The following is a 15374-nucleotide window of genomic DNA, read 5'->3' on the forward strand; positions in this document are numbered from 1 at the left end:
TGAATAAATTAGGTACTTTTCCCAAGGAACAAACTGAAAACTTGTTGGGATCATCAGGACAAAAAGTTAATACTCATGACAAAATATTTTTTATCAGGATAATCAGGACAATTACGAAGCCTGCTGTGAGCAATTCAAGCAAACAAACAGAAAGCCTCATTTTAGTGTCATGCCAGCACTAATAAAAGGAATTGAAAAAAAATAGGCTTCATGAGAAGTTTCAAGTTTATAGACTCATTCGTTCACAAACAAAAGAACAAATTTAATGGTAGCAGTAGGTAATCACAGAGTACAAACCTGTATCGGTTCAAACTATCATGAACTCGTCGATATTTTTATTAAATAAGTAACATTGAATTATATACACGAATTGATACGTAGCTACAATACGACTTCCAATCTGTAAACAAACATCTGTTCGGTTTCCGTTGCCGTACAGTGACGTGAAAAACCCGTCAAACAGGTCACGTGAACCAGCCGGCAGCCTAGCTGTGGTGCTTCCGCTGCCAGCCAGCCGGCAGCCGAGTCTCGGCCGAATGTAAACATTGCGAATGGGCAAAGTAATTTCAAGTTTAAATAAGAAAAAAATGATATCTTACCCTTACCCTCCGATAGTTGCTGTGTTAGGGTGCACTGGTGTTGGCAAATCTAAATTAGGTATTGAACTAGCGAAAAAATTCAATGGAGAAATTATTAGTGCTGATTCCATGCAGGTTTGACATGTTTTATTATAAAATTTATCGAGAGCAAGTTACTCTATATGTTAGGGCTGTTTCAAGGTTCTCTGCCGCCCTCGGCTAGAGTTTAAAATACCTCCCCTTTTTAATATCATTGTACTACGGTCTAACTTTGCAATGCTCATAATTATCGGAATGATTAACGATTTGGATTACTATTTTTTTAACACTTTACTTCAATTAAAAGCATAGCTTAGGTGACATTGCACTTTTCCTACTAAAATTTAGGTTGCTTTTCTTCACAAACAGATTCTTCTGAAATGAAGTGTCAAATGCCATATATGTACCATTTTCACAAAAATTGGTGCTAGTAAGATGAAAATATTTCCCCCTGCTTTCTCACTGGATAAGTCAGATGGACTTTTTAAATTTTCTCAAGGTCTTAATAAAACCCCCCACCTTTCAAAAAAAAAAAAAACACATATTCCTTGAAAAAAAAAAACGTACTGTTTTTCATTAAATAACAGAATTTTTTAAAAAATATTAAGCACTTATCATAACGCACTCAAAAGAACAAAATAACCTTTCTTGGTCAGAAAGGACAATTTTATTTAGCACTCCTATAGTTTTCGAAAATTCCAAGAAAATGACCCAACAAACAAAGAAAAGTGTGGCTCAAGTCATGAAGAGAATTTCTTATCATTATCTAGCTTTCAATCATAACTTTGAGTGTTCAAACATGCATATTTTTCTTATTGGGAAAAATTGGTTTGAAATGACTTGAGCCGCACTTTTCTTCATTTGTGGTATCCTTTTCTTAGAATTTTCGAAAACTATAGGAATGCTTAAATTGTTCTTTCTGACCCAGCAAGGTTATTTTCTCCTTTTGAGTGTCTCATGAAAAGTACTTAGTATTTTTTTAAAAATTCTGTTATTTTATTCTTTTTAGCATAAATGTATTTCAGAAATAGAATAATTTTACCCTCACAAAACTTCACCTTATTTTTTCATATACATGCTCCGTACTAAATGGGAAAAAACCTATATACGTGTCTAAAACTTTAAGCTGTTGGCACTAAAATTTAATCCTTGTTCTCTATAGATTATTTATGCTTGCTAATTTCATGCTTGCTTCAGAGAAGCCTTGATTCAAAATTTTCATTATGATTGCTTTTAACATTAGTGTTGCAAGGCAACACAATTTGTAACAACGGGTTTTATATTTAAACATTTAATGAGGAAATTACATGAAATTTGCTGTTTTCCATTCTAACTGAAATAATAATTTTATTGTAGAATTTTGATTTTTCATCTTTAAGTTGTACCTTAAGATTAAGCGAATCATTTAGTGAAATCCCAAAGTCTCTAAGTGGTTTAGTTGCAAAGCAAAACCAGGCCTCAGATTTTTCCGTGACAAACAGGCCAAGTATAATAAAAGTGCTTAAAAAACAGGACAAGAATACTATGGACTTTGGGCAAGTTGGTTGGCGAAAACTTGGGTTTTTACTAGGCTTGCCAGATAGTTAGTGCCAGAAGGAACTAAGACTAGGCTTGCTAGATGAACTTTCTGAAAAGTTCAAGCGGGACAGCAGAATGCCCCCCCCCCCCCTCTTTCCTCAGCATCGCGAGTGTTCAAAAAGTACACACTCCTGGCTGGCTTTAGAGTATTTTACATGACTGTTCATTCTCAATGCTATGAGTACAATCATCCCTCGCTACTTCGCGCTTTGACTTTCGCGGCTTCACTACATCGTGGTTTTTTTTTTTTCAAATATAGTAATTAGCCTTTTTTATGCACTCGTGTAAACTTTTTCCTACAAAAGAATAACAAAGTATGTCTTTCAAGTAAAGTAAGCTCTTCCGAGGGGCTGTAGTTGTACCCAGTTGAGAGAGGGGAGGAATAAAATCTCCGAAGAAAGTAGCGAATCACTATTTCATTTCAACCGTTAAACACCATAACTGGAAAGTATATATCACTAGAGAATAAATAAATCTGCAAATGGTATTCAACAGTGTACTAGCTTTTTAAGTTACATGCGCAATGCCTTTGATGAGGATAAATGTAGAAGTACGGGACACGTACGGTCACTAACTGGCAATTCTTCGTCGAACAAGTTAAGATATTTTCATAGATTAATAGTAGTGTGTAAGAAATGCATGTGTGTATGTAGTTTTATTTCCCAATAATAACTATCTGATATCGATTACGTCTAGTATATCTCATTTTCTCATATTTTGTGTAATATATTAAATAATGCAAATGTAATTGTGGCTAAGGCTGCTGTTTCCTGTCTAAAGGGCTCAAACTATGTTAAAAACCTATTTAAATTGTCCTAAGTAAGTTTATGCACTCTAGTTTGGTAAATATTCCGTTTATAAATACAGAATCCTACTTCGTGGAAATTCAGTTATCGTGGTAAAGCCTGGAACGAATTAACCGCGATAAACGAGGGTTGATTGTAAATGGTTACTAATAAGGAACTAAGACTAAGGTAATAAGAAATGACACATGTAGATAAATTTAAGATTTTTACTTCTTGCATGTTAATATTTACAAGTTATTTTAGTAAGAAGAAACACTTTGAATGAGGAATAAAAAATTTAACAATAATTACATGTACTTTTAATTGGCAAGGACTTTATCAGAAAGCCTTTTTTTTTTGGTTATAATTTAATCTTCTTGTAAAAATCCTTACAAGCTAATCCGAAATTAATTTTTCGAGTCAATGTTACAATTGATAAAGTAATTATCACAGATAATCCTTCCCAGTTAATTATTTTTAGACTTTTTTGGTCACCTGTAAACAAATTTATCTTTTTCCAGGGCATGACGTAAACCGGCCGGACCCCGGAGTTTTATCTGAAAACCGGGATGTCTGGCAAGCCTATTTTTTACCGACTGTGTCAACAGTCCTTTAAAATCTCATTTTTTCTTTTTCAAAATTCCTTCTTTTTTTATTTCAGAAATTGATTGCCAGCTCTGGATTTTCATAGCTAACTTAACCCATTGAAATAAACCATTATATATGCTGTATTTCAACCAGGAAATCAGTTTCTGTTATGGTTCTAAATTGCAAAATGTTGATTGTTCTTCCACCTATCATGTGATGTCCGACCGAATTCAAACTTCGACCTAAATGGTGCTAGTTAAAATGAAAGCCATTCCTCACAACCTTCAACTGACGAGCAATTGCTACTCGGGCTAGGTAATCTGAGTGGTACACAACAATCATGTATATTTTGAAAATTGGAACAATGCAAAAAATTAGACCCCCATCATGAGATTTGCCTATGTCTATCTTTATTTCTTTATTAAAACTGTGTTTTCAATTTTTTTTTAAAGGAAGAACAGGTTCATGCCCTTATGTCATTAGCCTTTTTACCTTCCCCCTCCAGAGACAGCAATTGGGACTAAAAAGTGGGGGGGGGGGGGGGCAAAAAAACCAGTAAAGTAAAAATTTTTGTAAGGCTGGTTTTGAGAGCATATGAGTGGTTAATTGATGCAAATCTAACCGCTTAGCTCACATCTTACTTAAGATTTTGATGAATTATGAACATAATTTCCCGCAAGGACACACTTAGACATCAGCTAGACTTACATCATTTACCCCAGAGTACTTTGAGGTGTCACAAACATTTGGTAATAATTTCATTAAGCAAGTATAGCTTGTTTAAACAATTGATTTACTAATATCTAAATGAATACATAAACTAAAAGTTACTGCTTGTGCTTAATAATGTTTGGTAAACAGATACACAAGTAAAAAATAATTATGATTTGAAAATTTTGACACTTCTGCTTTTTTATAATTTCTAGTTTTGGTTTCTAAATTGGAAAATAAAATGAATGAACCATAAAAGGTGCAGGGTGAGGATGAGGGCAGTCGCCCCCTTGACCCCCTCCCTATTGTCGTTGCTGTCCCCCTCCTCCGAATAAACTGCCACCTTAAGTTTGTCACCTAGTTGTTGGTTGAAACGGCTCTGCACTATTTAATATTTGTTCAATTCACGTCTGTTTAGTGTTTCTAATTTTAGGTCTATAAAGGGTTGGACATAATCACCAATAAAGTAACTCAAGATGAGCAGAAAGAAGCCATTCATCATTTAATAAATGTGATTGATCCTCCTAAGCAGTATACTGTAGTTGATTTTCGTAACCAAGCTTTAAAAATTGTATCCTTTTCTGTGTTAGTTAAAAGAAAAAGAAACAACTAATTTTATTAGTGAAGTTGAACTTTGAAAAATGTCTTCCATTATAGTTGGAACTTTCTTACTTTGAAAAGTAGTTTCAGTGACTGCTCGCAGCAGCTTCTAAAGAATAAGAATTTTCTCATGGCACCCTGACCAATCTCTGTTACATTATGTATATTAACCCTGTGGACATTTTGCGGCATCCACTGGTTCCGAAATTCAGTGGTATTGGAGTGCCAGACGCTTCCTATGGGGACATCGACTTTTTCTCTTACTTTTTAGCCTACTTTCCCAGTAAAAATCAGAAAAAGAAGAAAAAAGCATGAAAGAAGGCTTAATGCATCTTAAAAATGTGGCGAAAAACAAAAAAAAAATCAAAAATAAATAAAATAATTAAATAAATATCGAAAAATTAAAAATTGGAAAGTAGGGTATTGAGATGGAGAAAAATGTCTGGCTGTCCCCCTCTAATAACTTTTGATTGAATAGTCCGATTCGAACAAACCTTTTTTTGTTCAAAAGATCTCGGCTAGGACACCTCATTCCCATATTTCACTTTTTTATTTGAACTATTTTTTGTTCAATTTTGATCAGTTCAAAAAAACTTAACATTAGCGCCTATGGGGAAACTGAAAGTCAATGTAGATTCCGTACTTGAAGGCGGATTTATTTCAAACAAATTTTGTTGGAAATAGCTCTAGACGCCAGACTCCGACTCCGAGAATTTAGAAGCACCTGACTCCGACTCCTGTGGCCTACAATTAATCAGACTCAGACTCCCCGACTTCGACTCTGTCTTCGTAGCTTTGGCAAAAATTTATACACGGAGGACAAATGACTGACTCCGATTCTTGGATATTCGTCTCCGACTCCATTATCCCAAAATGAGATTAACTTCGACTCCGCAGCTATGGTTTTCACTGTGAAATAATTATTGTTGGTATGATTTGTTTTTATTTTCATGCTAAAGTTTTAATTTAGGTATTCAGTTTTCGGCGAATAAACTCGAAGTCATTTATGTTTCTACATAATACAGACGATTTTTTTTTTTTTGACAATGAAAAGTATTTCTTTAAGTTGACATTTTATTGTTTTTATTTATTTTGGTAAGTGCATTAATTCATTAAAAAAATTATTTTTGGCAACAGGGGAAACAGAAACTATTTTTTTTTAGTATGATGTATTTATTTTAATAAGCTTAATAATTTTAATTATTATTTTTTCGTTTTGAAAACTGTTAAAGAATTTTTTTTAAAGGAAAAAAGTGTATTAGCTGCTTTGTTTAAAATATGCTGCTTTTTTTTTACGCATCAAATTTTTTTAGATGTGTGAGGAATACTTTGTTCCTAGAAATTAGCAAAAATATGTTTGAAATGATTTGTGATTTTAGCTATTTTTGAGAATATTGATCAGGTACTAGAAAGTAGTATGGATATACAGGAAAGTAGGCTCGTATAGTTCTAGACGGAACTTCTTGTTTTTTTTGCAACGAGATTTTTGTGTATTTCTCTTGCCTTTTCAAAAAAAAAAAATCTTTCTTTTAACTTCTTGAAAATAACTATTTTAGTGGTAATAAATTTTTTCCAACAATGGCAACATAAAGAAATTTCTCATTATTACATTCATTTCATCTGTAAAATTGTTTACATACTCTATATCTCTCATACAACTCTCAATAACTCGAAGTCCCAAGGGACCAGCTAAAACATTCGAGTTATGTTAAGTTTCCGAAACAGTCTCGAGTTTGGGACCCAATGAAAACTTCAAGATATGGAATATTCGAGTTATAAACTTTGAGTTATTGAGATCTGACTGTATCCTTTGACTAAATAGGAAAAAGGCATTACAAATTACAGAAGTGTTGTTTGTCAAAGTTGTGTTTTTAAGTTCTAAGTTTTCGTATTTCTATTTTAGTCCTCTACTAGTGGTCCTGTTTTTTAAATCTTAAGCTTGGCATCTCTGCTAATCTATTGATTTTATTGTACCAGTGTAAGAGAAATCATGAATGTTCTGCTAATCACCCAAGCTAAGCTTGTGTGATTTGCCATGTTTTTGTGCCTTTGATCTATTTTAATGAATTTATCCATTTTGTAGCACAAATAATACCAGCCTTATTTGTTTTAGAAAATAATTTAAATGTTTTCATGGAGCATTCATTCTCATTGCGGCTCTAAATTATATTCATTCAGTTTCACTTTGTAGCCATGTTTTGATGTTCATGCTCAATCTCAAGTGTTATCTTAAATTCCTTTACTCTAGTTCCTTTTAGACAGAAAAATTACTTCAAGAGAAGAAACTTCCTATCATTGTTGGAGGTACGAACTATTACATAGAATCTGTGTTATGGGAGGTACTTATTAGTCCCCAGGTAAGAAAAGAAAAGTTTTATTTTTTTTGAACTTTTACATTATTCTTGCTTTTTTTATTTGTTAGCTGAGAGACCTGCCACCTCAGAGCAACAGTAGTACCTAAACCTCAGAATAACTGTAAAGTAAACCTTAGCTAGATAATACAAATGCACTACGTGCATGGATTAATTAACTGCTGTGCTTTTATTTGCTGCAAATCTGTATCGTTTGATAATTGTTAGTTATTAAAATGCCAAGATTATACAATGATTACCTTGAAAATTTGCTGATAAACTGATTTAAAAAAGTTTAGTTCTTGCTTTCATGGATACATGATTAAAAGTAAAAGTCATTATGTAACTAAAACCTTATTTACCCTCTGTGTTGTTTTTTTTTATACTTGCAGATAGTTTTGAGTTGTGTACAGGGCCGCCGTTACTAGCAATGGGCCCGGTGCCAATTTTAACTCTGGGCCCTTCCCCATGATCCCGCCATTGCATATGTTTATACCGTCACTTCATTTCCTCTCTTTCATACACTTACTAACTTCAAAATAAAATGTTTAAAATTGTATTCACATCATATGTGATATTGCATTGTTTCGTTGTTTATAACTAAATTTTTAAATTTTAATGCAAATTAAAAAACTAATTTAAGGTTTGCACAAAAATATGTTTTTAAATACAGTGTCTTTATACAGCAAAAATGTAATTTATCATGTTTGAGATAAGTGAGATATATTAACTCCAGCAAGTTTATGGTAATGAATCAAGAGAAAATGCATAAGCAGCATTTAGTCCAATTAAATTTAATGGATAGGTGCCATACAATGAAGATAGATCAAGTGGGTTTTGGTTTATTCGGATATTGACTCTTGTCACAACACCCTTCATGTCTGACCCATTGTCAAACACTTGTCCTCTGCAATCTTCTAATGGAATTCCGTCTATTAAGGAAGTTCACCAATCTCGAGTAATATCAAATTCCACATTTTCTGAGAAATTCAGAAATTGAATAAATCTTTCCTGAAATAGCTTAATTTTTTTCAATGAAATTATTATTAACATTTTTATTTGAAAAATAGTTTCATGAACGTGTGGGCTCCCCAAAGCTCCAGGCCCCGGTATTATAGTTCTGGTATCCCTTCCCAAATGGTGGCCTCGGTTGTGTATGCTTGCAGACCCTTGTTTTAAAAATCTTATTATGCTTTACTCAATGATTTTTAGTAAAGATATGAAGCACTGAATCACCCAGTCCCGAGAATTTCCTGAAGTGTTAATTGGGGGGGGGGGGGATTAATTTAAGTGAAAATTGGGGAATTTGGTTAGTAGCCAGTGGGTGGCAGATGCAGTTTTATTAGCTGCCACTTTTAAAAGTAGCAATTTTAATGTTTCAACTTTTCTCAGTGCTTACATAAACGGAGATGTAATCCTCTATTCTATGATGATAAAATTTCATACTATGCAATATCAGTTATACTAAACTGAAGCATTAATTAAGAACAGGGTCAGGTTAAGGCATGGGGCTTAGGCCCAGGGCACCATTATTTGGAGAGAACCAAATCTGTAGGTAAAATTTTGATTTTGGTCTCATTCCATACCGCACTATAGCAAGATGTGAATTTTAAATTTAGAAAAGAAAAGAAAAATCCTGTAAAAATTGAATCTCTTTCGCAAACCCTAAAACCACTCCAAGTTTTTTCTATATTTACAACACTTAAAAGTTATACCATAGTTATTTTTCATATTAATAGTTTACTGCAATGGGCAAAGTTTGATGACATCTTATATTTTCATGTTTAGTTATTGCTATACTATGTCAATTGTATTTTTTATATTGCATATATTTTGTAATATAAGGTATTGCCAAATTTAGTACAGATTTGTTAATATGCAAGTTATCAAGATATTTTATTGCTTCTCTATATAAAATAAGCTCTGGACATGGGGGGGGGGAGGGCACCAAATAAATTTTGTGCCCAGTGTCTTCAAAAACTTTAGTCGGGCCCCGATTAAGAAACATGCAAAATGCTTTTATAGGTTCAAACAGATGGTCACTCTCACAAAAGCTCTTTTTTTCACATAGTTTATTCACTAAAGCAGTGATTCCCAAAGTGGGTTCTGTGGAACACTGGGGTTCCGCCAAAGGATGGAAAGGTTCAACCTTGAGTTATTTGGCTGTTGCATAAAAGTTTATTTTCCCGCTGCAAATGCAAAAAAAAAAAAAAATAATAATAAGAAATAAAATTAGTACCATGGGCTTAAAATCTCATGAAGATACCTTCAGATTTGAAGGAAGTTCTTGAGCATGACCCCTTTTAAAATGGTAGTCTGTATCTGCCCCTGTTCAAGGTCCATCTCCTTACCCCCAGACTTCAGATGCTTTTCAAATACATGTCTTAATTTTATCTATACAGTCACAAAAAAAATTATATATTACCAGTTAAACAATGTGTTTAAACTTTAATTTCAAAAGTTTGCTCATTTTCTGCATTTATCTTATGAAGGCTTTTCAAGTTTATGTGTCTTTTTTTTTTAAATTATTGCCTTGCTGTTTCAAAATTGTACTCCTCAATTCTTCCTGGTTTTACAGGTCACTAAGTAACTGTATAAAAGCTGCATATAGGATCTCAGCAGAAGTTTCTTTCTTTTTTTTTTTTTTTTTAAATTGCATGATAGCAGGAAGAACAAAGTGGTTAGCTAGCAGCAGAATTGATAAAGGATAAATTTTAACTCCTGGATCTAGAATTCAAGCATTTTTATTTAACCAAATTTGCAAATTGACTTGTTGTAAAGACTAAATTTATTTGCATTAGTGTAGTTATTTGATAGTAAAATATTTCGTTATTAACTATTCGCTTAACAATTTGATATTATTACTTTTCAGGTTGTAAATACTAGGCTTTTACATGAAGATGTTGATATCTGCACCAAAAAACTCAGTTCTCCTATTTCTAGCGCAGAAGACATTTTTAGTCAAGAAATTAACTTTGATTCTGTCCAAAAATTTTCGGGAGAAGTGCTACATGAAGCATTGAAACGAGTTGATCCTGTGATGGCAAATACGATACATCCTCAAGATCGTAGAAAAATTGTCAGGTATTCTGTCAAACATTTTCCTCGTACTGCAAACCATTGCTGTTGTTGCGGAAACGTGGAGGTATTCCATCTTACAAAATATTTGGTACTGTCGGCCCCGCTTAATTGAATGTTGTCGGTTCCAAGAGATATTATTCGATTAAGCGAGGTATTTGATAAAGTGGGGATTTTTTTAACCTTTTTAAATGGACAACATTTGACTTAAAACTTAATATTAACAAATTAATCGCTATATAAAAGAATCAACTGGTGTTATGGGTGAAAAAAATAAAAATGATAAAAAAAATTGGAATAAGCTAAGTAAATAACAAAATTGTTTGATAATTTGCAATGAAAATTATAAAAAAGTGACTAACAACTTGAGTTATGAAACGTTTTGTTTTAACACCTTCTTTCAGCACATTATATTTTTAAAAAAATTCTGTAAAAGTGGATTGCTTGCTTGAGGTCTTTTGGAACATTTATCTAACTCTTTTTCTCCCCTCCTCCTCTGTCATGTTTTACATTTGATATTTATCACTTTTTAATATTGTCTGAAATGTTTTTATTTCTTGGTGTTATTTAATTATCGACTACACTTTTTTGTTTATTTATTTTTTTTGTAATGGCTACAACAAAAGAAATTAGATAAAATAGAGAAAATGCTTTGATAGAAAATAAAAAAAAAATGTCTCGCCCTTTGACAGTGAAAATATTGTTTCATTATTTTGCTGCAACAATTGTTCTCACTTGACTCATTTCTAACTTATTCAAAAAAAAAAAAAAAATCAGCAAAAATATTTGCAAAAGCTGATTTATATTATTCGATTATCTGTGAAAATTATTCGATTAAGTGGGGATATTTACCATTGCGTCTATGGGGAAATATTCTGTTCCAGGAGGTTTTATTCGCATAATGTATTCTTTTATCCATTACCCAATTAAGCGGGGCTGACAGTATTGATTTATTATTATAAAGATAACACAAATTTATGTTAATATATAGATCCAAATTGAATTTTTAAGTAAAATTGTTAACACAAAGATTTTGTAGTTGAGATTGGCAAAAATAAAATCCTGCAAACAATTGGATGCAAATACTGAACTGATCATTATATACTGGATGCTGTAACAAGTGGTTTGATACTTGCTTGCAATTATTCCTTACAGGGACCAATCCAAGAATTTTTTCTCACTCCATTTTTGTGAAAGTATTTCATCATCATTCTAATTTTGTAAAAGTTATATTTTATTTATTTATTTTTTTATCAGCATTGTTTTTGTGATTTTTTATTGGCATGTTCTATTTTTTATCATAGAAAATTGAAAAAAACTTAAATTTTAGTTCGACAAGTGCAAATGTCATCTACTATTATTTCAAAGAGCTTTTTTCTTTGGTGTGAGGGGGGTGGGGGGGGGTAAAAGCCTAAGAGGTACGAAAAATATCATCATATTTCAGCTCAATAGGCTTTATACTGCTTTCAGTTCAGGAAATTATCAGCAAAACTGCCACCCAAAGCAGATGGCAGCAAAAGAATTGCGGCAATGCACTTAGGGGAAAATTGGCTAAAAATGAGTTAAAATACTACAAAAAAGTTGTTACTTTAATGATTGTTCATATAAATAGCTTTCGTATTTTTTTCGATGAGTAAATTTTGTTTTGAACAGACAAACAAATTTTCTATTTTAAAATATAGTTTTTTGTTAAACTCCCAATTTTTTCATATTGTTTTTGGGACTGTGCCAATTTTCAAAATTAGTTTAGTGAAGCTGCCGATTTTATTACTTGATTTTTGTGAAAGTACCGATTTAAAAATATGATTTTTCTGAATGTACCAAAAAATGGTAGTAAAATCAGCCTGTATTGGGCCCTGCCTAGATATGAAGTGATTAGTTGTAGTTTTACACGTTAACAGTTATTTGAATCTGGTTCTGAGAAATTCAATGTCTCTGCAATTTTAAGTTTGCTATAGCCGTTCGTATTTTTTCACTTATTGTCGTATACAGATGAAAACATTAGGTGGCTCAAAGAGCTGTTAGGTATGAAGGGAGATTTTTAGATAGAAAAATGCAGTGTTAACTAAAGTCTGCATTATTTTTTTTAAGTACAAAATTAGTTCAGAACAAAAAAATGAATTTCACGATAAATATCGATGTGATGATTAAATTAAAAACACACATGTGAAGAAAAGTATCAATTTCAAATTACACTACTAAAGGGACATGTATTATTTTGTTACTCATTCAACATGAAATTAATATAATTGATATGATATTGGACATTTTAAAAATTTCATGCTGTAAATAATGAAAACATACTGGAATTTTGGATCATCAGATCAGAAGACACCATGTAAAAAATATTTTCTTAAGATTGTTTTAAATACTTACAAATAATGTACTTCTTTCTGTCTCTTTTTGAAGTAAAGATGTTTCTAAATTAATTTCTCATTATATTTAGAAGTCTGCAAGTGTATCAGCAGCACAAAAGTCCTCATAGTGAAATGATTGCCAGCCAGAGGAGCCAAAATGGTGGTTCATCGTTAGGAGGTCCCCTCAGATACCAGAACTCTGTTATGTTGTGGATACAATGTGAGAAAGAAGGTAACCAATAATCATATTGTGTTTTTCATAAAGGTGATATCATAAAGCCCTTATAATCTTGTATGTTCCTCAATACTACTTGGATGGCTAATAAATATTGTAACACTCAAAAAAAGAAAAAAAGAAAAGAAAGTTAATTTTAGTTGTTTGGAAAACAATTTCTCTATCTATTTCTGTGATTGGTAATTTTTTGTAAATGGAGCAAAAGATTTTTATTTAAACAAAACATTTTGAATCTGTTTTTTTTTTTACGATGGAAGCCAAAAGGTGGATGGGTAAACAGCTTTTTGACCTCGGATTTTCTGCAAGTAAAATAGTTTAACAATTAAAATGCCTCAATTATTAATAGGACATTTGTATACAGGACTATGAATCGATTCACTATGCAGCAAAAAAGAACTTTTTATCTGCAACCTGGTTTTAAATAGTCAATTTCTACTATTTTTTGGGTAGAGATAAAAACAAATATGGTAGTGGATTTATTTTACTGGCTCTTGTGTTCATTATACACAATATCCAACTTGAGAAAGATGCACAACAGCCGCACATTGATTTGAGGGTAATGTTAAAAAGGAAAAAAAATCTTGCTCAATAAATGTTATTAAACAGGTCTTGTTTTATTAAACAATGTTTATTTTTCCAAAAGCAGTGGTTGCTTTTGGCTTATTACTGTGAATGCTTCATTTTCGATTACTTTTTGTACAACAAAGAAGGACCATCTCTTTTAATAGATCAGCAGCATTTGGTGAGCATTAACTCAGCCCAATGACCCACCCTGATATCTGCGTTCCATTGTAAAGATACCTTAGTAAAACCTTTCCTAATGCTCACTGCTTATAGCTTCAGTTTTTAAGTAAAATATCCTGGAAGAGGTGAATAAAATAGAGTTTTAGAGACATATCATTCATCAATGGTCGCAGAACTTCCATAGGGATTTTTTGACGAACTGTTTTTAGTTCTCGTCTTTTCTGCTGCTTAGAAATACTTGTAATACACCCTTAAAGGCTTCTTATGTGTTTTTTGCTTCAATTGAAACTACTGACTAAATTTAAAGTCCCTGCTGATTAAGACACCCAGATAAACTACTGTTTTTTCTTCATCTAAGTTAGATCCCTGTAAGTGATATTTTGCATGCTTATTTCTATCACATTTTTCAACATTGAACAACTTACACCACTTGGGTCTGCTCACTTAGGTACCTGATATAAATCCTCTAAAAGGTTGTTTTACTTGTTCTTCATCACAAGAAGAACCTCCATGACTTTGACACTGTCTGCAAAATATTAATGTTCACAGAAAGCCTTTCACTAATGATGTTAATAAAAACAATTCAAAACAATTACCTGAAAACTGAACTTTGTTGGACCCCACTTAAAGTATCAGTTTATTGAGAATAATTACCCTTTGCTCTTAGTTTTCTCCCAGTAAATCGGTTTTTAATCAAATTTTAAGTTTTCCACAAATTCCAATATAAGCCAGTTAGTTTAGTAGAGCAACATGGGGTTCTTTATCAAAAGCTAATTGAAAAACTCTGGGAAGCTGTGAAAAGAAAGTTTTTTTTCAATAAAAAAGTGCCATGTTTTAACAGCATGAAAAGGTGAAAATACTGCCGAAACTAGATACAAATGGTCTACTGTATTTACTTCTTTTGTTTTATAAAAATGATTTTTTAAATCCATGTATTTTATAGTTTTTGAATTAATTCATTAATTTCTCCTCAAATGTCAAATATAGATCTTGAATGTATAGAAATTCTAGCAAATTGTAAAGCTCGAGTTTCATATTATATTTATAAATAAGGTGATTTATTTGTATTTAAAAATTTAATGTATACAATTTTTTTTTCATTTCATGCTTCTTTTTGTTTAGTACTGGAGAAACGTCTTGATGAGCGTGTGGATGAAATGTTAGAAAAAGGATTAATAGATGAATTGCTTGAATTCCATAAACAATATAATGAAAGCAAACTATTGTGCCATGGGTAAGCTAAAATGATCCAACATCATTTTAAAAAATTTTGTAAAATTTTCTTATGCTCTCTTTTTAGCCACAAATCACTAGTACAGCTGTCTTAGAGTATTACTTGTAAAAATCATTATTACTTGCAGGGTTGCCAACTGCTCCACAAAAATAGCGAAACTCCGAAGCTCCGCAAAAAAGTTATTTTGCCCCGCATTTCCTGTTTGATCTTTATTCTGACCAGGTTTAGCAAAGATATTTACAAAATTAAATTTATTTTTGTTATATTTTGCTAGTTTATTAGGCATGTACGAGTAAATATTTTTTTAAATTTCCAATGGCAGAACAAGTAAATATGAAAGTTAAACCCTTATATTCAAAGCATGACATAATGTTTAAAGCACATGACATAGTGTTTAATGGGTTAAAGTGTTTAGAAATAATTATTCTGAGGCTAGTACTTAAAATGATCATCAAAGATCAAAAACAAATTTTGATAGGTTTAATATTTTTTATTG

At 32.0% G+C, this 15374-nt stretch overlaps 1 protein-coding gene across 1 annotated transcript in view; it reads left to right on the top strand.

The window, feature by feature from the left end:
- Positions 1-540: 540 nt before the first annotated feature.
- Positions 541-15374, top strand: part of LOC129219912 (tRNA dimethylallyltransferase-like) — a 53513-nt gene continuing 38679 nt past the window's right edge. The window contains exons 1-6 of the mRNA XM_054854228.1: positions 541-713; positions 4713-4850; positions 7138-7236; positions 10103-10314; positions 12755-12897; positions 14767-14878. Of these exons, the coding sequence (XP_054710203.1) occupies positions 552-713; positions 4713-4850; positions 7138-7236; positions 10103-10314; positions 12755-12897; positions 14767-14878 (866 nt within the window). The 5' untranslated portion in view covers positions 541-551. The remainder of the gene's footprint in view (positions 714-4712; positions 4851-7137; positions 7237-10102; positions 10315-12754; positions 12898-14766; positions 14879-15374) is intronic.

Source organism: Uloborus diversus, chromosome 4 (genome assembly GCF_026930045.1).
Source record: "Uloborus diversus isolate 005 chromosome 4, Udiv.v.3.1, whole genome shotgun sequence".
NCBI lineage: Eukaryota > Metazoa > Arthropoda > Arachnida > Araneae > Uloboridae > Uloborus > Uloborus diversus.